We start from the raw sequence: 21,078 nt of genomic DNA on the forward strand, positions 1-21,078 counted from the left end.
GTGCTGTTTCACACTCCTTCCGTTCTTTTTTTTTCCATCTTGTCTTTTTGCGCGATCTTCGCTCCATCTTCGGGCATCATCAGTGCTATGTTCGAGCTTTGCAACATGATAGTGTACAGCTTTCTGTATCTCAAGTGAGTTACCGCTCATCGTGGAAGATTGCTTAGTCATGCGTACGCGATTTGCCATGTTCTGAAAGCCGGACTGTGATGTCATGTCTGGGACAATAGATCGCCAACGCGATGCTGAGTTTTAACACACCACTGCAGTCTCTCGATTTTCGTCACACTCCCGGACTTCGGAACCTCCCTGCCTCCAAGTTGGGAGCCGCGTCACAGCGGGCGAAACCTTATTCCCTTGGCCTCCACGTTCTAGGTACCCTAAGACTCTACATACATATTTCGCTGCACTCCGATACAGTTTTGTTGCTGGCCAGATTTATCCCCGAGAACTTTCGCGGCAATCCAGAATCATGCCGTTTACGCTTTAATTCATGTTAACCGCTGCCTATAACAGATATATGCAGCATCACTGAAGACCACCATGATGAGGGGAAATTGGGAGAACTCTAGGCTTGGTTGTATTTGTGATACTGTTTTCCCTCCATAACCCCATACAATATCTCAGATGATTCACGATCTCTGCAGGGCAGATCATGACACACGCCTCTCACATGGTCAGGTCACACTGCTTTCGAATGCTGATCACCAACAGTAGTATACCTTGGTACCTCTAGCCATGTTAACCCCAATCCCCCGCACCTACCCCGACTCCGATCCCGCGTACGAAGCCAGTCACCAAGCCACCTACGAGCGCAACCCCTCACTATCCCATCAACCCCGTCCTCTCACCCGGCACCACTCACAGAGCCCGTTGGACCACAGCCATCCAAACCCTCATCTCCGTTCTCGGCCAAGATGCCGTCCTCATCGACTCTGCCCTCTCCGGTTACATCGACCCGTACAACCTTCGCGAGGCAGAGTCAGTAACGGACTAGCTGAGCGCCATATTGAAGATTGTCAACAAGTTCGCCATCCCACTATGAACTTTCTCACGGGGCAAAAGCTTGATATATGGCGGACCGGTGCCGAGAGTGAACCGTTTCGGTACGCTGGATTTGCATAGGATGGACTGAATTATCGAAGTGAATGACCAATTTACCACGCGATCATGGAGCCCGATGTGACTGTTCATTGATCTGTACCGGCATCGTATCGGATACTAAACGAAGGTTTGGCCAAGCACGGCGAGCTTGGGCTGGGTGTAGTGTGATGGGGAATCAGAGTTCCTTCTCCCATCTTACCATTGTATTAGACAACGGAAATACTCTAATGCAATCGACCTCAAGACCCTAGACTGCGGCATCGGGCTTGGCGCCCTCTTCACCCATCCCCATACACAGTATATCGCCGGCCTAGAAGACATGGTTGCCTCCGGCAACCTCGTCCATATGGGACAATGGGGATCACGGCCAACGAGCCACCCAACGCCTTTTCGATCCAAATTCACCTACAGTCCCTTCATCGAAGGCTTCTTCCTGTAGCGAAAGAAAGGGTGTATGACATATATAAAGCGCATGTCAACCACATGGGTGAGTGTTGGCACGTCGAGAGCAGGATCGAAGAGATGCTGATGTTCACTTGACAGCGTTGATTGCGGACTTGAACGAACCTCAACGGACACAGCTACAACCTCTTTGTTGAGAATATCAAGCTAAGTCTTCACCAGTCAAAAATTCGAATGAGGGAAGAAATACCATATTGGACGGTACACACTGGACCCCAAGGGCATTCTATCCCCAGGCAAGCAAGGTATATGGCCTAGCGGGTTCCGTCACTTGAAAGAGAACCAAGAGTACGACGGCTAAAAGGGAGACAAAAGCATGCTCAATCGTAGAAAAGGTGACTGGGACATTCCAGGATCCGTAAAGGGAGAAATGAAGGTTGGCTGGATTACATTACTATCTCTGCGGTTTCACGGATAAGGACCTGAACGTGTGAGGACTGAGCATGGCTCAAGAGGACTCGCACAACTGGAGATACCAGGCGTTTCTACACCAATATCCAAACCTGGAGGACTGGCGATAACTTAATCACTCTTGACTCGGTTCCATGAAGTGAACCGCATACCAGTTGTGACCCACCCGAACCACAGCCGGATGGTATCTTCCAACCAGTTCTTTCCGTTCCTCCACGGACCCACGTTGGCGACAAGAGGAAGTCGGTCACGAACTTCTGTGATGTAGGTCGAGCTGTTAGGAATACAGGGTTTCTTGGGAAGTTGTGCACGCTCGGCCTCGTCGATATAAGGGGTGGCAATGGTGGCTCCCGTCTTTTCCGCATGTTTAATAACCTTGATGAACTGGCGTGTCCTTGTGGAGGCACCAGGAGTCCAAGTGGCTGCCACATACCCCGTGATAACACCTGTGTTGGGGATACCCTCGAGCATGACTCCATTCCACATGTACCGCTGGCCGATGGTATCATTGATGCGGACATCATCAACAAAGACGTCGATTTTGTTGAGCAAAATCATGTATAGACCAGTGGCGGTGATGATCATGTCGGCTTCGAGGCTCTGACCGGACTTGAGCAATATGCCGTTTTCGGTGACGGTCTCGATATGATCGGTAACAACGGAAGCGTTCGGGCCACACAAAGCCTTGAAGAAGTCTCCCTGAGGACAAAGGCACACACGCTGATCGAAAGGTTTGTACCGAGGGTTGAAGTGCTTGTCGACATCGAAACCTTTGGGAAGCTGCCGGCGCATCTCGCCAACGACAAGCTTCCTTCCCCAGTTGGGGAAGTTCAGAAGCAGCTGGACAAAGAGAGTTTCGGCGACCATCCTGATGCACCAGTTAATCTTCCCGGCCCATTGGCTTGGCATGAATCGTTTCAGAACCGGTTGAAGCTCGTCTCTAGCTGGCAAGCTGTAGACATATGATGGACTACGCTGGAGCATAGTGACATGCTTGGCAGTTTTGGCGAGGGCAGGAAGGAGAGTGATAGCGGTGGCACCTGAGCCAATGATGATGATGCGCTTGTTATCGTACTGCACCTCGTCATTCCAAAATTGGGGATGTACCACTCGTCCCTGAAATCTTTCGATGCCGGGAATGACAGTGGACCGAGGCTTCTCGTAGCTGTAGTACCCGGTGGCGTTGACTAGCCATGGCGTCTTGAAGATCTTCTTCTCGAGAACGGTGCCGTCACCGGAAGTGACATCGACGTGTAACGTCCATCTCTGCTCCTCGCTGCTCCAGCTCTCTGACGTGACGCGGTGGCTGAAGCGTATCTTCTTGTCAATGCCCTGGGACGCAGCAGCGTCCTCCATATATCTCTTGATGAGATGGGCATCAGCCATGTTAATGTCCTTGGTCCATGGATACCAGGGGAAGCCGAACAGAGCCATGGCGCTGTCGGAGCGGATACCGGGATATTTCCAGAAGGCCCATGTTCCGCCGATATGATCGCGAGACTCTAGGACGGTAAAGGAATGGTTAGGCAACTCGGATTGCAACAAGTAGGCGGCGTTGATACCACTCAGACCGGCGCCAGTGATGATGATGTCGAAAGTGGAGTCTTCGGAGGCCATTGTGCGTGGGTCGTTTCGGCGTAGCTAGCACTGCGGCCCGGGGTCGGATATACAATCGCGTAGGAGACGGGGCCCGGGCGGAGGAGGGCTGGATGGGCGTTTAAATATTGATAGCGCGTTCACAGCAACATCGCCAAATCTCTTGCCCCAGCCGAGGTTCGCCAGCTGAGCCAGCTCTATGGAGTGACATGGTCTGTGCAATCCCAGTCTCGCCGTCCATCACGGCGCTGATCCGCTGATGCGAGTGATTCAGCTGCTTCCCAATTAGCGCCATTGTTGGGATCATTCCGGCCGTTGTGAGTTTGTTGTTGCGATTCGCTGGCAGTAATGTGTCTTGGCGAACTCCCGACGATGACAAAGGTTTGATGTTTCCTCTCAAGATGTTGTTGGTCAGGACAAGGAGAGGAAATTGGGGACCGGTGGAGTTTGTGGGAAAGAAGCTGGAGTCATTAACCTTCTCACGTCAGACGGCATGATCCGCCCGGGGGTACCTGCCCCTTGCTGCCCTACAAATGCCAAGCCGTACCTGGAAATCGCGCGGGGTTGCGATACACCTCCTTCCATTTTTAGAGGTAAGTATTTCCCGTCCATCTTTCCATCTTTCGATTGTTTGCTCTGACCCAAAACGGGCAATAACACAAGATAGGGCAAAATGCAAAGCGATGGTTTTTAAATCTAAGAACGACGAGATGTCCTGTGGTCTGCCGGGAGGCCTACCGTTCATGTTCTCTTTCGTTGAGAAGGTTCATCTTCCAGCATAACTTAGTTCTATCACTAGACCCGATCAATAATCAACCGTCTGGTCCTCCCTCACTCTGTCAACAGCATCCTTTCGCCATCATTGGTGAACCCCCAGCTATTGCCGCTCTTCGGGTTGAATCCTTTATCAACCCCGCTATCACTGGAAAGTAAACGCTTTTCCACCGTTGCGGGCTCGACGGCGACCTTCGAGGTACCTTCACATCCGAGCCAACGTCCGAGCCAGGCCTTACGTTTGCACCACGGCATTGCGCTCCTCAAAGAGCAAGTACTACAACTGAGCTGTCTCGCCCCGAAATCATCGTTGCTAACTACTATCATCCTGCTGTAGAACTACCGTCCTCCTGCCTATCGCTCTTCGTACTCGACCGCAAGTCTCTTCTGTCTCCTCCTGAGGGCCCGTTGTGGGAACTGGAAAGGTCCTTGAAGCACAACGACGATGGCGGAAAATCACACCATGCCGCAGTTGACAACGCAAGCTGTACATCCGCCTCTTCCAAGCCCCAGCTTCACGCTTATACCAGCATCTCCTTCCAGGCTGGAGACATCTATACGCTCCGAAGAGGCACCTTCAGAGACAACATTGGTTCAGGAAACCCTCCCACAAACTCCACAGAAAGCGTTGCAAACACCCCTTCATAGCCTTGACCTAGAGCAGCAAAGCTATGATTCTCAAGATGGCACGGGTAGCTTCCAGGGACTCTACTAGTGGCAGAAAGAAACGGACAGTGACATAGGAGCGCCAAAGCCAAACTTGCGGACCATTGCAGACATCTGCTGCAGCATATTTCTGATCCTAGTGGCGCTATTGGGTATGGTTATCTTCTTCTACTTTCTTTCTGGACGTTATTTCCACTCGTGATGCAGAGGCTACCAGTTGGAACAACGCTGCGTTGGTTCTGTTGGACAATAGGTATCGGGGTCACAGAACACAAACCTGATGCGAGGTAATACTCAACTCGCAGTTATATCTCTACCTAATAGACCTAAGTAATAGTAATCGACATTATTCACTGCACCCTGTGCATGCTGGCTCAGTCCAGAGTTGTCTATCAACAGATCAAAAAGTCATGCAGTGAATCATAGGGTATCGTATCCTTTATCTTGTCTGCGCCGCACCGCCAAACGCCTCTCCCTCCATCAAAACGCATATACGCCATTTCCTGATCAGTGTGTAGGTTCCATGATCCCTGTCCCTCAGAACAAATAGATCACCAGCGCTCAGAAATAATAGACCTGATCTCCAACTGAAGAACTTTGAGGAACAGTCCCAAAGATTCCCATATCCGTCTAGCCAACTGCTTATTGGTTGTGAAGAAACTGATGTAGCCACACATCTCATTATCTCCCAAATATTCTGGGTTCTTAAGCGGAAGTCCATACCCGTATGCAGCTCAGTCAAGTGGATGAAGTTGGTTTCCTCTTGTTTTGGGTTTCCGTTGTCGAGGCATTGGAAGACGAGCTGCTCCTGTAAGTCGCATGTGTTCATCTGCTGCGTTTCAGCTTTCAAACTCAAACTATCATGATATAATCGGCACCTCTTCACAAAATCCCCACACTCGTTGTCGTCAGCATGAATATGTTGATATGATCAGTCACAAACTTCTTTTCTCTCATTAGCTACGCCACGCACTTTAAGCACTGCCCTCCCACAGTTATGGATGCCTGCGTTAAGCATTGTCTTCGCTACCGTTTGAGAGAGTGCTGACCCATATTGATAGGATACTTGCGGATCATCGCGTGCCCGGAAAGGCGTGTATGCCTCCCCGGACCCAATCATCCATTGCTTCAAACCAGCCGTTCCAAATACCTCTCACTCCAGTCGGGCACCTATGAAGAGAGTCTCTCGAGCACACTGAGACAATCTTCCGGTATCGTTCCGCAACAGCTAAGAATCACCAGACCTACCCTCCGCAAGAACCACACTGCGATGTTTCACGCATACCCATTTTATGAATTTAGCATAGTCAGGCTTCAACGGAAAGTTGTTAGCAAGAAACTCCTGTAGAGACAACAGAGCGAACAATTTATCCCGAGGATCAGTCGCCTGGTTGATTCGTGCAAAACACAATCTATCGAGAGTATATCGGTCATCAGCCACGTATGTCGGCCAACTCCAGTTCTTGTCGTCAATGGATATGAAGCCTCCCCAGCCACGGAGCACAATGCGACGAACGAGGAGCAGAGCAGCGACTGTGGGCAGCAGTTCAATGTACCAGTTCTCGGTCTCTCCTGCTGAGCGAGAATCAATGTTTATGTGCAGCGATCGGAACTTCGGCCACTCGATCGATGAGTCGTCTACATACCGCAGTTGAGCAAGGCGGGGAAGCGTTCATCCCGCATGCTTCGCGCCCCATAGTAAACTTTTTGAAGTACCCAAATGCGTGAGGACCAAGGACGAGCGTAGGTAGTACTCGCCGATCATGTCCCCAAAATGTAGACTGGTTGTCATATCAGAGATATGACGGTTATGGAGCTTGCCGGCCGGCCTCGCGATGACGACAACACTGGACGATGAAGTCAATGGCAGCGTCAATGGCCGGAACGTTCATCGCCTGCGTTAATGACAAGTTTAAGATAGCTCAAGCATGTGCGGAACGTTAGTGTAACTTGGTTTGGCTGTTACCGCTCCCAGATATCATTCTGGTTCGGATGCAGCTGGAATCGATCCGTACCGCACGATCAACGTGAACGACCGGGGAGATATGCCATGCAATAAAGTCACGAAGGGCCGAATACCAGGTTGTAGGTTACGGACAAAGTGGCGGCAGAAAGGAACCTCTTGCTGAGATGAAGAATCCAACCCAACGACGTTATCGAATCGAGATCTTGAAAACCGAGACGGGATTGGGGGAGATGAAGTGGATAGATAGCATTGGGAGACACTTTCCATCGTGCGATGCTGACGTCGTCGTGATAGGGCTTGATGAGGCGGAGTTTCTTTTTGAGAATGTGCTCCGAGAGGGACAGAACTACAACAGTATCTTTGCATCCAATGCCGGCACGAAATGGATCAATCGGATGAGTTCCTTGGATTGTAGAGGTTTGTTGACGTACCTAAATGGGGGGAGTTCATCGTTTGGGGCGCGGGGGGACCCGAAGTCTCGACCTCAACATCCATCCTTGATCTCACCCTACTTCGCGGCCCACCGCCAGACACCCGGTCGGCTCAACGTCTCGGTCCTCTGGAGGTTGTGCTGTGGAGTCGTAAACCCTTCTTTGCTCAAATGATATCGTGATCTTGACGACAGTTGATTCTTTTCGGTGGAATGTAAGCAATTGCTCGCAGACCACAAAGGACCAAAGTTGAACGCTAGCTCGCAGGAACTACGATCGAGATCTCGGGACGTGGAAAAGATCATGCGTTACATTTGCCTCAACGTCGTCAACGGCATCGGAAGGAATTATCCGTACCATCGTTACATTTTGGACGATTTAAGCTTAGCACTGCAGTCGGGTGCCTCGCTACGCCACTCACTACGTGCAGTAGAAACCTCTGTTTCATGCAAATACTACCTTGTACACTTTTACAAACCCCCTTTTTTGCAAAAGGATTTTGACTGGCGGCATGCTCTCTGGTGGATAAGACTGTAATGTGCAATTGCAATGGTTGACGACGCAAAATTGCATTAATAGAGGTCTCAGCTAGTTTTGGTGGCAGGGCGTACTTATTTATACCTATATACCGGGGCAGGCAGTTTGCAAAATAGTCCGGACACGCTGACACCTAATCACACCCAAAAATGTCCGGACTATTTTTTATATGGACACCTGCGAGGGTCGGGTATAGTCGCTCTATCAAACCCACTTTTGAGGCTCGGGGCGGTCGTCCAGTGGCCAAAGGCCGTTACTCGTCCCTCTGGTCTGTGATTTTGCTTTTGCAAACTAGCCCAGACGAGTACCCTTCGCAAAAGTTTGGGCTGCCGGCATTAGTTGCATCAACATGGGAGGGGCTTCTACTATATTGGGCTGTTTTGCTTCAATTTCGTCCATTCAGAGCTTCGGTATCACAGACGCCCTACATTCAGTGTACAAGCTGACTCTTTATGCTTGTCTGTCCTAGGAGTCTTGCTTCTGTCATTGAGACCTTTTATCTCCGTCGTAATTGCGCCGGTTGTTGTACTGGAACAGAAGGAAAGTCATCGCACAGTTACACAACCTGTGCCTTGAATTAATTGCGAGAAAGATTACTTACTACTTGTTGACGTACAAAATATGGATGCGCTGTAGTGTACTTTCGCTGTTTGCGTTGCCTTCCTTCCACTTGCACGTCGCTGTCTTGCCCATTTCTTCTACCATCCATGAAGTCGCCAAGAAACCTACGGTACAACCAAGTGGAAACCGTTGGGTGATGCTGCTCCTATAGCCCTGTAGGGCCAAAAGAGAAGAAAAAAAAATCACAACGAACACCAACCATCCCCTCCACAACCAAAGCTTTGAAAATAGCACGCAACTCGCCTGCAGATCGCAACAATAAGCACTAACGGATCTTGAAACACCCGCTTAGGGCCTCCCACTCTCGTGGCCAAAATCGATCTCAGATGTCTTGGTGTCTCCATTCCCGCATCAACCGCGCTTTTAGGTTCTTTGCGGAGCTGCGGAGACAACCGCCCGTCCCCTCCCGACGCCGAGCCTCGCTTCGCGGCGCGCCGTCGTCGTCGTCGTCGCCGCTCCGCTCCGCTTTGCTTTGCTTTATTTCGATGGCGCTACCATAACGCACGATTCAGTGTAGCGTTGGTGGCATGGCGGCAAGGCGCTATCTTGTAAAGTAAGTAGCAAAGAGACAACAAAAGGAAAAGGTTTAACTTTGTTTGGTGAGGCCCAATGGCGATCGTGGTGATGAAAAAGATCCCTTTTGATGCAGGTCACGGAAGGGTCCTGCATGTGAGGGTCCCGGTGTAAGAAACGGGTGGGGATCTGAGTGGACTATCAATCACATAATCAAGCTAGAGGGTATCAAGCACCTGTGAGGTGGCTTCATTGTTACCCTCTAGCGCCTTCCATTGCCGAATTGTGTAATGGACAGGCAGGAGAAATGGTCCGGATGGGACTCTTGATCGGACTGTCAATCAATCATTCAAAGGAAAAGAAAGATTTCCTGCTCGCCGAGGTAAGCGTAGCGGAGCCCGAGAGAAAGACACATCATCGCTGCTGTCAAACCTCAAGTGCGAAACTCGGTCGCCGGATAGACTCAAAACTGGAACAGTCCCTGAATAGACTGAACCCTTTTTTTTTTTTTCTTCTTTTCGGGGTGGCGCGCAGCCAATCTCTGCCTCTAGCCGCTCATCGCGCCCGCTGACTTTACTACACTACACAGCAAGCAGCGATGACAAGCAATACTCACAGGGAAGAGTTCACGTACAGCAACCAGATCAACATAGCAGACAACAACTTTGAATGATGAGAATTGGGTGATGCGCCCTCCGAGTTTTTGCGCGGTTGATACACTGACTATGTAGATGTCAGGCGCTCCCAGAAAAGTGGGTTAGGTTAGTCGATCCAGGGACTATCTCGAGTCGATCCAGCTACCGCTTGCGGTCAAAGTGAGGATTGCGCAACTGCGTCTAGTTGCATGTGTCGTTGGTGATCAGTCTAGTGTAGTTCAGTTAGCTCAGCGAGCGGGACGGGACGTGTAGGTCCCGTTATCTGAGGTGGAAAGAATAAAGTCCGAAAGTCGTAAAAGCGAAAAGATCGACGTAAAGCAAATGGTAGTCCTCAGCCAAGGGATGGGACCATGAGTGGTACGGCCAGATGAATCGAGTGAGGTTTCACGGATGACGAGACAATAGTTGAGGTGAGGTGGTTATTAGGTACAGACGCACCACAGATATTGCATAGGGTCGTAGGTCTTGGCTCAATATCTGCCTTGTCGAACTTACGACTACATATCGTCTCAACCACCATCGCGGCACCGCCAGGCCCCCGTCTCCTATTTGTTCGTCCCACCGTTCCAGGAAGCCTTGCCCATCTACCTAAGCGACCTGCCCTGCCCCTGGGTCTTGGGGCTGTTGTTGTGTGCGCTTGTGCAACTCTCCTTTTTGGGAGTTTCAATGGCATTTGGACCTGGGGCCTGTTAGTTGACCACATGCTCAGTGGAAGGCTTGCCGCCGCCCTTGGCAAGTCGCCCTCGGTATGTAGTCGGAATAGGATGACACATGGCTTCAAGAATTGGCAATGCTTGGGGTAAGACAGAAAGACAGAGACAGGTCCGTCTGTCCCCATTTGTTGATGGCCACAAGACATTTTGGTGTTGGACGGCAGTGAGTGATGGGGAAAAGACGACGCGCTGGAGTCTGGATCAATGCGAAGCGAAATGTCGGCAAGGAAAAGATCGACATTCCTGCCAAGCCCCTAACCCCGCTGTAAGCTTGATAGGCTGCTGGCTGTGCAAAGAAGCGACGGAGCAAGGTGCAGGCTGGTACAAGTTTTGTTTTGATCGGTCGTGGATTCGAACGATGATGAGTGGCATGGATCATGGAGGGAAAGTGAGAGTTGCAAGCGGAGTGGAGACCTGGGAAGGGTTGGTTCAGTTGCTGGCGGGGTCTCAGAACTGAGGGGCCTGGTTGAAGCTTGTTAGGAACTGGAACCTGGGAATGCAAAAGGGACCCGTGAGGAACGAAAGGACGGTCAAGGCCCGGCCCAGGGACCGTTCTGGCCAATTCAGCTTCTCCACCGAGATAGATAGCGTGCCGGCGTCTTACGATCGGCGAGCGCGTCAACGTAACGTGTTCGCATGGACGTGCCCAATTTCATTTTATACGAGCCGTCAAAACAACAAGTGTCATCGGTCATGGCGGTGTAGCGGAGTACATATCTAGGTAGGTAGGTATGTAGCTGAGAGGCTGGAAAGAAAAGGGGTTACCTAGTAATCGGCTGAGTGCACGCGTATGAGGGGGGAATTGGGTGAGCGTCATATGGTGAACGATTTGTTGAACGTTTATGACAAGTTTGATGAGGGATGGTGGATGGTGGTTGCCCATCTGCAATGCCTGCCCGTTTACAGGCAAGGCAAGTGTCGCGGGCCTGCCTGGCAGGCTGCTGCAGTGCTGCCTATCTGCTACAGTAGTGTACTTACCTCTGGTGATCTCCCAAAGTGGAAGGGACGATGTGCGAATTGGAGGTCCCATACTGTCTAATACTGCCCTGCCCTCGCTGCCCTGTCGACTGAGTGCCGGGCGGGCAAAGACGCGACGACGCTTCAGTTCTTGTCCAAATCAAACTTCAACCGCATGGAGATCTCCCGGCAAGCTTCCCCGCATCGACCATGTCCCGTCATCCGCTCCACCTGACTTGACTGTCGCTGTCCCTGAAGCATCGTCCGTCGTTCAACAACATCATGCCAAGCACATTCCGGAGACATCTCCACGCCCGAGTTCCACGCAGCATCATGGCCAGACACGGCGCGTCTTGGCAGCTTCGGGCGCTCACTGACACGTCGGGTCCCGCTTACTCACCTCACCTTGTACGTACCTACTTGGCTCTAGCGACATCGATGTCCAAAGACGAGCAAATACCAAGCGACCCGACTTGATGGTACGCTTCCACTCTGAATCTTGTGATTACCCAGCATGGGACAAGACCGGACTTTGTTTCTTTTTCGGTTTCGTTCTGCAGCCACCCATGGGTCCGTATGGGTCCTCACTTTGTTTGACTCCTTTTCCAAGCTCCCGCATTCGAGAACGCACTGCTTGGCTCTCGTCAGGCCCGTCAAACGCAAACCTGGCCGCCATCCTGGGAAATTCCTGGGATCCCTGGGATCCTACAACGGAACCCTGCCAGCTGGCTCCTCCTCAGTCCTCCCCAGTCAGGTCCTCTCATCCCCCTTGCCGCTCGAGTACGTTATCTGTACTTAAAGGATCCCCTGTCCCGAACCTCCCGGATCGATTCCTTTGTTGAGACCTCTCTGTGTGATCCTATTATGGTCTCACTGATCATTCCACCGAGACTCCTGTCAGCTTAGCTGTTGCTACACTGCCCTATCATCACACATATCTGCCGCGGGTCTCTGCAGTGTTCACCATCGGATCGACACCGGTATATTGATTGTCAACCAAAGTCCGGCCTAATCTTCTATTGTCTTGTCTCCTGTTACACAATTCGACGCCGTCGTCTCTGTAACTACCATCTTCCTCTTTTCGACATTACAAAGAGGCCCGGAGGGAGCTGCCAGCCATCCAAAGGGGTTTCCCACAGGACACTCCTTTCTCGCTACCACCAGAGCGACGCTTCCTTGACAGCAAGTTCCCAAGACAAACTCCATACCATATACGTCACTTCTCTGGGTTTTGTTTCTTACACATCATCATGACTTCAGCGGCGAACATGGCAGTAAGGGAAAAGCGTCGAGGGACTTCCCAGCAGGATATCGACCAGATGGAGGTTCGAAAGGCTTTGACGGCGGCCGAGTATTCGCGACGACAGTTTGTCCTCAACTTCGCCGCCAGCAAGGACATTCAGCTCCTCATTCCCGGCAAGAAGGCGCAGGCGATCAAGGAGGCCGAGGAGTGGACGGTTATCTGGCTGGCCCAGAATCAGCTCACTACAGTATCCAACGATTTTTTCAAGTACACGGTTGACTTGAGGCTATGGTGCAAGCTCGGTAAGTGCATCTACCTTCTCTGGCCGAGGCATGACTAATCCCTTGAGCAGTCGGTGACGAGATCCCGTTTCCATTTGCTTTCATGAAGTGCCCCAACAATCCCAGCGATGGCGAGAACAGGAGCAGGGCACCAACACCAAAGGGTGATGCTTTCATGACAAGACATGCCGTCGAGACTACCCCCGAACCCATCTCCGCTCCCAACCTGCCCGCCAGCAAGCAAGTTAAGAGGCAGTCCCTTCAACGATCGGAATCAGATAACGAGACCGTAACCAGGAGGCATACGGACATGAAGAATGCAAAGACGACTGAAATTCCTCTGAACAAAGCGCGCAGCCTCTCGCTCGACAGCGCGGACGAAGACCTGAAGGTACGCAAGAAGTCCAGCAACCGCTTCTTGATGCGGTTGAGCCGCTCATGGGCTCGACGGGTCTCATCCTGAATCCAGTCCCCTCAAGTGCTATAACTCTAGCAGTTTATCATCATTTCATCATCAAAAGTCGACAATAACCATCAGATATGGACGATAAACTTTCAATTTATCGACATCCCACACCCAGTTCACAGGTACCCGGCGGCCTGTTATCAAAACGATCGGCGAACAGAGAAACGAATAAGGCTTATCGGTGCCGGGAAACATACCGAAAAGGGGAAAACGGAGGCCGCCGACTCACCACCCTACACAAATATCGGCAAAACTTCCCAGGGCTGAAGAAAATCGAATGAAGCGAGTCCTACATATTAACACGGCACGCGGGCCCATCAACTTGGTTTTCGGGTCCTGGGCTCTACAGCAACGTGCCGTTCTGTGCCAGCCAAGCCTCGGCACAATTTCTCCTTTCCAATGACGAAGGAGCGGGAAGGGAGACTATCATCAACAGAGAACACAGGGATGGATGGAGGTGGGCATTGCCCAACGACTGGTTCAAACCAACAGCGACCGGCAAGCAGTTGGGAAGAACGTTATGCGGCACATTTGCCAAGAGGCTTGGTATCGGTCGGGAAGGAAACGGTCTTGGCTTTTCGGGCGTTTGGTTCTCGTGCGTGCTGATCACGTTGCATTGACAGCTTGGCAAATGGCACAAGCTTCCCCCTCTCTCGGAAGGCGTGCGAAACACGGCGGGAGTCGTCGAAGAACGAGATGATCAGAAAGAAGAATGCGGGAACGAAGCAAAACAGAACAGACCAAACTATCGGAATCGAAGCGAACGATCAACGAAGCGAGAAACATGGTCTTGGCCCTTTTTGCCAAGGCAATCTGAGATGCCTTGGTCCCCCTTGGCGCCCTTGGCCTCCTTCACCGTTGGATCATCACTTGCATCCCTTATTCCTTGGGACCGGCCAACCGGATCTCGGATGGATGATACGCGTTACATACACACTGTGGCACCTTGGAAGGAATTGCATGGCGGCCGAGACCCTGAGAGACAGTCGGAGGAATAAATTGGGATTACCTGGGAGGACGACGGTGATACTTGCACAATTACAAGTATCTATCACACCGTCAACGCTTTTTGATGGCTTGGGGCAGTGCCTTTCATGCCAAGACGCTGCCGAGACCGCGGCTGAGATCCCGATAGGGTGTTTGTTGACAGGTCACTACTGTCGTGAGAGGTCACAAGTTTCGGTCGGTCGAAAGGTCGAGAGGTCACTGGACTTGCTGCAGTCAATTGTGTGCGACCTGGCACTCACATGATGGGTTTGGTTTATTTTGGGGATTTCATTTTCCTTTCCCCCTGTGCTATTATTGTTTTTGTTTGCGTTTCCGTTTTCGGTGCGTATGTTTGTCTGGCTTTGCATCTCCTTACTATCATATCATACCATCACAGGGCTTACAGGATTTCTAGGTAGCGCAGGTGTTGGGCTGGGTTGTGTCTCTGGCATGTTGTATAATTGGATTGGATATATCGCGCGGTTTTCGTTTCTTCTTTGCTTGGCCTATCAACATCATCACGGTTTGTTTTGTTGCTTTCTGCTTTTGCAACACTTTTGGGGGATAAAAGGATGAAAAGCTTTTCTCGCTATGTTCTGTTATGGACATTTGAACCGGACGATACATGGTTTCTGGACATCTGTGGACGAATGAATACCCTACTCTTCTTATTGTACTGTTTTTGTAATCCACGCTTACAGCTTATATTGATCTCGTTTCAGATCCGGATCTCCTTGATGGTCGCATGGGGTGACTGCATATGTGAACCATACTTCAGTTGATGTTGCCTGTCTTGAAGTTGTGATATTTATCTGTGCGATGCCTTGCGTTGGCTGTTCAGACCTCCTGATATCTTTCATCATTTGCTCCAAAGACCTTTGGTGACTTTCTAATAGATACTTGAGAGGCATACTGACTTCATTATCACCTGGGGATGATGCCGCAGTTATGTGGTCGACATCTATCATCCGGATCATTTGTTTTTGTGCTATCCGGCACACAGTCAGCATCAACAGCATCATCATATACCTTGGCCTCCTCGCCAGTCCATGGAGCCGTAGACGACACTAGCAGCTCACAGCAGCTGGTGAATACCAGCACTTCGACATCCAATTCCCAAAATGAGGCTATCACTAACGACATAACTCTTTCCACCTCTAACTCCTTTCTCTTCTTACCACGTCACCATCGACGGGATATAACCAATACGCGATAGTAACAGATGAAGTTTGAACGTACTTTGTAAATGGGAGTTCCATATTGTCGCGCTTTGAAACATGTACTTATACCCATAGCCAATAAGCTCCTTGGATATTCACTCAGCGTCCATATATCCTTCTCAAGCCATTCCCTTCCCATGTTATGTCAATGTTGAGAAGACCGGATGTAATTCTTGGTTCTGCAGGTTTGCGTCCTTCGTTATATTATTATATACTTGCGTTGTTATGGTGTTTGTGGCAAAGAGAGCCGTCCAACATTGATACCACTACGCTATAGTCTCAGCCATACATGGTATAGACTGCTGATCTCTTCAAAGAAGTGACGGAACTCTCTATGTCTATCATACTAACTCTTTGTCCTGCGTCTCAAAACACCATCCCAAGATAGCCGCCCAGCACGCGTTGCTCTAAACTAGCTATCGATCCCGCCTTCTCATTACTCGAGCCAGCTAGTCTGATTTCTTCTAACCTTTCGTCTGATGTATTTTTCGGTTAGTCACACGTCAAGGTTTGAGTGAATGGACCCTCATTTCCTGGAACCTTGTTGCTGCCTGCTGCGAGGACTTCACCCTCTTGGTCCTCTCCCCTCCGCGTTTCGATTTTTTTCTACAATCATAACTTGACCTGTGCAGCTTGGGGGGTTCTCTACACGTCTGGGTATCATACTTATCTGACAGATACTTGGCCAGTACAGTCAGTGAATTTTGCACAAACGGCGCTGGCCACGAAAACGAAGTCCAGAAGTTGACCCGCTCCTGCCAGAGTGATCACCCCCACCCTCCAAACTCTCCTTCTACCACGAACAACCTCCTCCACAACCCACTGTGCAAGAACAGCCTTACACACTCATTTCTCTTTTCTGATTATTCGTTATTCGCACCTTCTTCCTCCAGCTCCAGCAAATCTTCAAGCAACAGCAACCATGGCGGAAATGGTCGATCCCAATGCCCCGCCCCCGGCCAGGGACGGCTACGACTCCGATGGCGATTACGACATGGGCTACGATGACGGGGATTTTGACGCATGGTTGCAAGCCGAAGGCTTTAAGGGTGCCAGCAATCAATCACCCAGTCCTGGCAACCATATCCAGCAATGCGCGAACCTGGCGCGTCAGATATTGTCCAGATCGCCGCCGCCGGCCGAGCCTGTGCCGCATACACCATACGAGTCCGCAGTCGACATGGAGGAGGCACCGCCGCCATCAGCACCCATGTACAAACCAGGAGTACCGCCCATCCCTCCTCGGCCGTCCCCCACCTTTCGACTTCCACCAATCGACACCATTTACGACGGTCTGCTAGCACCGAGCTCTCCTCCCCGGGAGCAGGCTAATTCACCAGCGCAAGGCCCGCCACCCCGGCCGATTGCACCTCCCGTTCCGCATCACGAAGACGATGTACTCGAGGTGATCGACCCCAACGGCAACATTATTGTCGGGTCCGGTGGCCCACAACGTCAGAGATTCCTCGCCAGTACTGCCGCCATCCTTCGCTCCTCCCCAGTTCTCGCCGCCATTATCATGCCCGAGAGGCACAGCCAGGTCAATCAACAGCCCCCACCGCCCCCGACACCAAGTCCTCTGCGCTCACCTGCCGCCTTCCTAATATCGCCCGAGGAGGATAGGTCCTCCCTTCCGACTCTCTTTATCCCAGACGTAGAGGACAGAGTGTGCAAAACGTTCCTGCTCGTCATTCACGGGTTCCTCAATAGGGTTGAGAAGAGCTTCAAGAGTGTCCAGCTTTTCTATGACCTCTTGATGTTTACCCATCGCTATGGAATGACATTGAGCCTCCAATCGGTTGCGGTTCCCTGGCTCAAGAGAATCTATCACGAAAACCCCCTTCGCCATGACGAGGTGGCAAAGCAGCTTTGGATAGTCTACGAGTTGGGTCACCTCAAGATGATAAGGCATACGATTCGCTGTATGGTCAAGACAGCAAGGATCAATAAAGATGGTGAGCTTCTGGGATACGGAGCCCAGGAAGGGAAGGATGAGTACACGCAGTGGGCTCCGTTGGTGCATTTGGGTTTGCTTAGTATGTTTACCCCCTTCCTGATTGCTGGTTATTTTTCCAAACATGTTTTAACGATGCACGGCAACGACACCTTGATGGTGATATTGGTTTATTCATATAGCATCATCCAAGCTAACAAGAACATTGCACATAGGGGACATTACAATCTGCCGACAGCGCGTCATAAACCGGCTCCTCTTCGAAGTCGAGCAAGTGATCGAGCGTCTCACATCCTCCCCTCCAGTCCTCCCTCCACGCGACCCTGGTGACGATGACGAAGTCCAGAACTATAGAGCTAAAAGTCACGATCCTAGAAATCCCAGACAGCCTATCGAGATCCCGCCAGACGACACCCCTCGACAGTTATGTGTCTCCCGCAGACCTCCAGGGAGAGTCACCCACGCGGTAAATTGCGACGCCAGTATGCTCGGAGCTCTACAACGTGTACTGCGCCAGGAGGGATGGGCTACGATGGACTTGACTTGCAGTCCGAGTCATCTATACAGGCGGATCAAGAAGATTGGGAAGACGGCAACCGAACAGGTGGTTATTACGCATACCCTTAAGGGACATAGGGCGTGCGATCCGTTTGGGGATGATAAGTGGATTAGGCTGGATGAACTGATCATGGGGGAGGTGAAGATGATTCCGTTTGACGTTGAGGAGCTCAAGAAGCGGGGAGGAATGATGGGGTTTTCGATTCAAGATTGGAAGTGAGCTTAGGTCTTTGAAGGAAAGGGAGCATGGTGGCATAATGAGAATCTGCTGTAAGTGGTCGTAGATACTGACCCAAGCTTTGGCATTATATTTGGGGACACCACATGACTGGACATCACAGGTTCTGTTAGTTATTAGTTGGAATGATGCGTTCGATTGGGGGGAATTGGGGTGGTATGGAAACGGAGCGTTTTCTCGAATATGGACAACTGGACATCGGATTAGTTATCATGATTCCCATGTTCACCGTCATGGATCTCAGGCATATGAGAAAGTTGGGAAGTTACTTGGGGGTGAGAGTCCTCATTGCCATCGCAAGGAATATAGTTTTCGTTGATTACTCAACATTGTCACTTGAGAATGACACTCCACGGATCGCCCGAATGTGGGGGGAATTGTTTAGTAAACACCTGAGGGATTCTCTTCCAAATTTCCTGCAATGCAGATTGAAACCAATGTGAAGTTAACGTTGAAACCGATGAGTGATGGACGAGTGTCAACAATGAGTCCAGCGGTTGTTGTTCGCCTTTGTGGAATAACTCCCTTGAGGCTGGTCCGCTCGGTTCGCATTTGGGGGACGTCACTCGAATCCGAGCAAACAGCAATGAGAATTGGACCATTGGACAATTCGGACAGTGAGATGTGAGAGCGAAGAGTCGGAAACGAAGCTCTGTACCAAAAGTATATATGTATCGCTGTACAATCAATGTAGATAGGCGGATTTGTTGAGATCTGGGCGCGCCCTTTGGTCGACGTTGGGGTCCACTAAGTAAGCATCGTACCGTGGTACCTTCCCCGCTCCCTGTCAGCGTGGGGCATCACTGTACTATGTACTTCGGCTGCAACCTGCGTGAATATCCGAAATCCTCAGCGTCACTTTTATGTTTCATGAGCGAAGGTGTCGGCTTTTACGTTCCAACCAACTTTGACAATGGCCAATACTTTTTATACACACCAACTCTTGGAAGTTTGTCAGCTCGGGATGCGCCCTATTATTTTTTGTAGCAAGCGGGTGACAGGGGAGTTTTCAAGCAGGACACGTCTATCTACGCGATATGATTGGCTGAAATCGCCCGGTTTCAAGATGAGAAGGAGTTGACAGAAGGAACGGAATCGAACACCCGCACTTCCATACTCTGGCTTAAAACCGCCAGAATCGCCCAGAGGCTCCCTTCCCAAAAGGTACCTTACTATAATCGGTGAAGTTACCCCTACAGGGCATTTTGTAAATAGTGATTTGTAATCTCTGTGTAACACCCGATCGACCTATGGAACTGTGGGCTCGGCTGTGTGAATACCAAGTGGATTGTATGGTAGACCCGCTCCTCGGCTTAGTTCCCGAATGATATAAATACAAGCAGCGACCCCAACATCAAAGTCTCACTTCCGTCTCATCATCTCCAAGCAAAGTCAAACACATCTGAAAAGCAGCTCCAAACTCAATTCACCATGGCCAACCAAGACCAACAAATCACCTTCTTCGACATCCCCAGCAAGGATGGCCGCACATGGACTCTCAACCCTTGGAAGAGTAAGAAAGCAGAACACCGACCCATCCATCCATCCCTCACCACTTCCCCTCCCCATTTTCTCTCCTAAACAGCTCACTAACAAACCTTTCCTCCTACACCAGCCCGCTTCGCCCTCAACTACAAGTCCCTCCCCTACCACACCCAATGGCTCGAATACCCCGACATCCGCCCCACTCTCTCCCCGCACCTCCCGCCCGCCGCCCCCGAGCCCTCCACGAGCTCCTACACCATCCCCGCCATCCGCTTCCCCGACGGCACCTACATGATGGACTCCAAGACGATCGCCGTGGCGCTCGAGGAGCGCTACCCGGCTCCGCAGTACCCTTCTCTGCACCTGGACACCCCCGCCCTCGCCAAGCTCGAGTCCCTCATGCCCGGCATGATGGGCAAACTGGTTGGTGTCTTTGTGCCTGGCGCCGTCAAGAACATTTTGGGTCCCAAGAGCCAGCCGTACTTTATCAGCACGCGGGAGGCGGCGTTTGGGATGTCGATTGATGAGCTGCAGAAGACGCAGGGCGGGGTCCAAGCTTATGAGAAGATCCGGGAGGAGTTGCAGGAGGCTACGGCTTTGTTGAAGCAGAATACTGCGGGACCGTTCTTCGAGGGAGACAAGGTGTCGTATGCGGATTTTGTGTGGGCCGGGTTCTTGCTGTTCATGAAGTACGCGGACGCGGAAGGGTTCGATAAGTTGTTGGAGGCCACGGGGGATAAGGAGGCGAATGAGAGGTTGTTGGAGGGCGTGAAGCCTTGGGCGAGGGATGATATCTGATTGTGATGTGATGTGGTGAGAAAGAAGCTTGGAGTAATAGATACTATTCTTCCAATGGGTAACACAACAAGGTTACAACTTTGGAATAGTGATATGATTGATTTATCGCGACGAAGCTCCTAATCCCGGCGCCTATGGAAGCTAAGCATTCCCCAAAGGGTCTCTTTAGCAGGCATTAATTTTACTCGGCCACTTGTTGTCCGTTATGGATATATACGGCTTACGGTGCAGGGCTTTAAAGGTGACTGTTCGTTTTATAGAGGGATGTGACACTTTTTATTCATGCCGTCAATAAGCTTCTCGATCATCAGTACACATGACGGTTGGTAGGAGACCTGAACTGGCCATCAGTGCGTCAACCCGAGTTAAACATGACTAATTGTAGCTTCTAGAGAGGCATACACATCACAGAACACGGGAGAGCATACATGAAACCAAGAC

General features: G+C 51.0%; 7 protein-coding genes across 7 annotated transcripts; 5 read left to right on the top strand and 2 right to left on the bottom strand.

The window, feature by feature from the left end:
* Positions 1-738: 738 nt before the first annotated feature.
* B0T23DRAFT_426939 (uncharacterized protein) lies at positions 739-1,543 on the top strand (the record flags this gene model as incomplete). The annotated part of the gene is made up of 3 exons (XM_062840026.1): positions 739-782; positions 868-981; positions 1,315-1,543. The coding sequence occupies 3 exons, from the start codon at positions 739-741 to the stop codon at positions 1,541-1,543; spliced, it is 387 nt and encodes a 128-aa protein (XP_062696145.1).
* Positions 1,544-1,896: 353 nt separating this feature from the next.
* On the bottom strand, positions 1,897-3,850 carry B0T23DRAFT_95826 (FAD/NAD(P)-binding domain-containing protein). The gene has a single exon (XM_062842047.1). It carries the CDS (start codon positions 3,592-3,594, stop codon positions 2,089-2,091), a length of 1,506 nt encoding a protein of 501 aa, XP_062696146.1. The 5' UTR covers positions 3,595-3,850; the 3' UTR covers positions 1,897-2,088.
* A 744-nt stretch (positions 3,851-4,594) lies between these two features.
* Positions 4,595-5,374, top strand: B0T23DRAFT_375350 (uncharacterized protein). Its single transcript, XM_062836900.1, has one exon. The coding sequence runs from the start codon at positions 4,793-4,795 to the stop codon at positions 5,060-5,062; it is 270 nt and encodes an 89-aa protein (XP_062696147.1). The 5' UTR covers positions 4,595-4,792; the 3' UTR covers positions 5,063-5,374.
* B0T23DRAFT_375351 (uncharacterized protein) lies at positions 5,375-5,941 on the bottom strand. Its single transcript, XM_062836901.1, has one exon. It carries the CDS (start codon positions 5,840-5,842, stop codon positions 5,453-5,455), a length of 390 nt encoding a protein of 129 aa, XP_062696148.1. The 5' UTR covers positions 5,843-5,941; the 3' UTR covers positions 5,375-5,452.
* Positions 5,942-12,657: 6,716 nt separating this feature from the next.
* B0T23DRAFT_426941 (uncharacterized protein) lies at positions 12,658-13,394 on the top strand (the record flags this gene model as incomplete). Its single annotated transcript, XM_062840027.1, has 2 exons — positions 12,658-12,952; positions 13,003-13,394. 2 exons carry the CDS (start codon positions 12,658-12,660, stop codon positions 13,392-13,394), a joined length of 687 nt encoding a protein of 228 aa, XP_062696149.1.
* A 3,132-nt stretch (positions 13,395-16,526) lies between these two features.
* On the top strand, positions 16,527-18,336 carry B0T23DRAFT_402958 (uncharacterized protein; the record flags this gene model as incomplete). Its single annotated transcript, XM_062838733.1, has 2 exons — positions 16,527-17,640; positions 17,774-18,336. 2 exons carry the CDS (start codon positions 16,527-16,529, stop codon positions 18,334-18,336), a joined length of 1,677 nt encoding a protein of 558 aa, XP_062696150.1.
* Positions 18,337-19,441: 1,105 nt separating this feature from the next.
* On the top strand, positions 19,442-20,828 carry B0T23DRAFT_452053 (uncharacterized protein). The gene is made up of 2 exons (XM_062841132.1): positions 19,442-19,867; positions 19,970-20,828. The coding sequence occupies exons 1-2, from the start codon at positions 19,786-19,788 to the stop codon at positions 20,635-20,637; spliced, it is 750 nt and encodes a 249-aa protein (XP_062696151.1). The 5' UTR covers positions 19,442-19,785; the 3' UTR covers positions 20,638-20,828.
* Positions 20,829-21,078: the final 250 nt, after the last annotated feature.

Source organism: Neurospora hispaniola (assembly GCF_033458365.1).
Source record: "Neurospora hispaniola strain FGSC 10403 chromosome Unknown B0T23scaffold_2, whole genome shotgun sequence".
Classification (NCBI taxonomy): domain Eukaryota; kingdom Fungi; phylum Ascomycota; class Sordariomycetes; order Sordariales; family Sordariaceae; genus Neurospora; species Neurospora hispaniola.

Coding starts and splice junctions, on each gene's coding strand:
- B0T23DRAFT_375351 (XM_062836901.1), bottom strand. CDS start 5,842: ATGAACACATGCGACTTACAGGAGCAGCTCGTCTTCCAATGCCTCGAC.
- B0T23DRAFT_452053 (XM_062841132.1), top strand. CDS start 19,786: ATGGCCAACCAAGACCAACAAATCACCTTCTTCGACATCCCCAGCAAG. Junction 19,868..19,969: donor GACTCTCAACCCTTGGAAGA/GTAAGAAAGCAG, acceptor CTCCTACACCAG/CCCGCTTCGCCCTCAACTAC.
- B0T23DRAFT_95826 (XM_062842047.1), bottom strand. CDS start 3,594: ATGGCCTCCGAAGACTCCACTTTCGACATCATCATCACTGGCGCCGGT.
- B0T23DRAFT_375350 (XM_062836900.1), top strand. CDS start 4,793: ATGGCGGAAAATCACACCATGCCGCAGTTGACAACGCAAGCTGTACAT.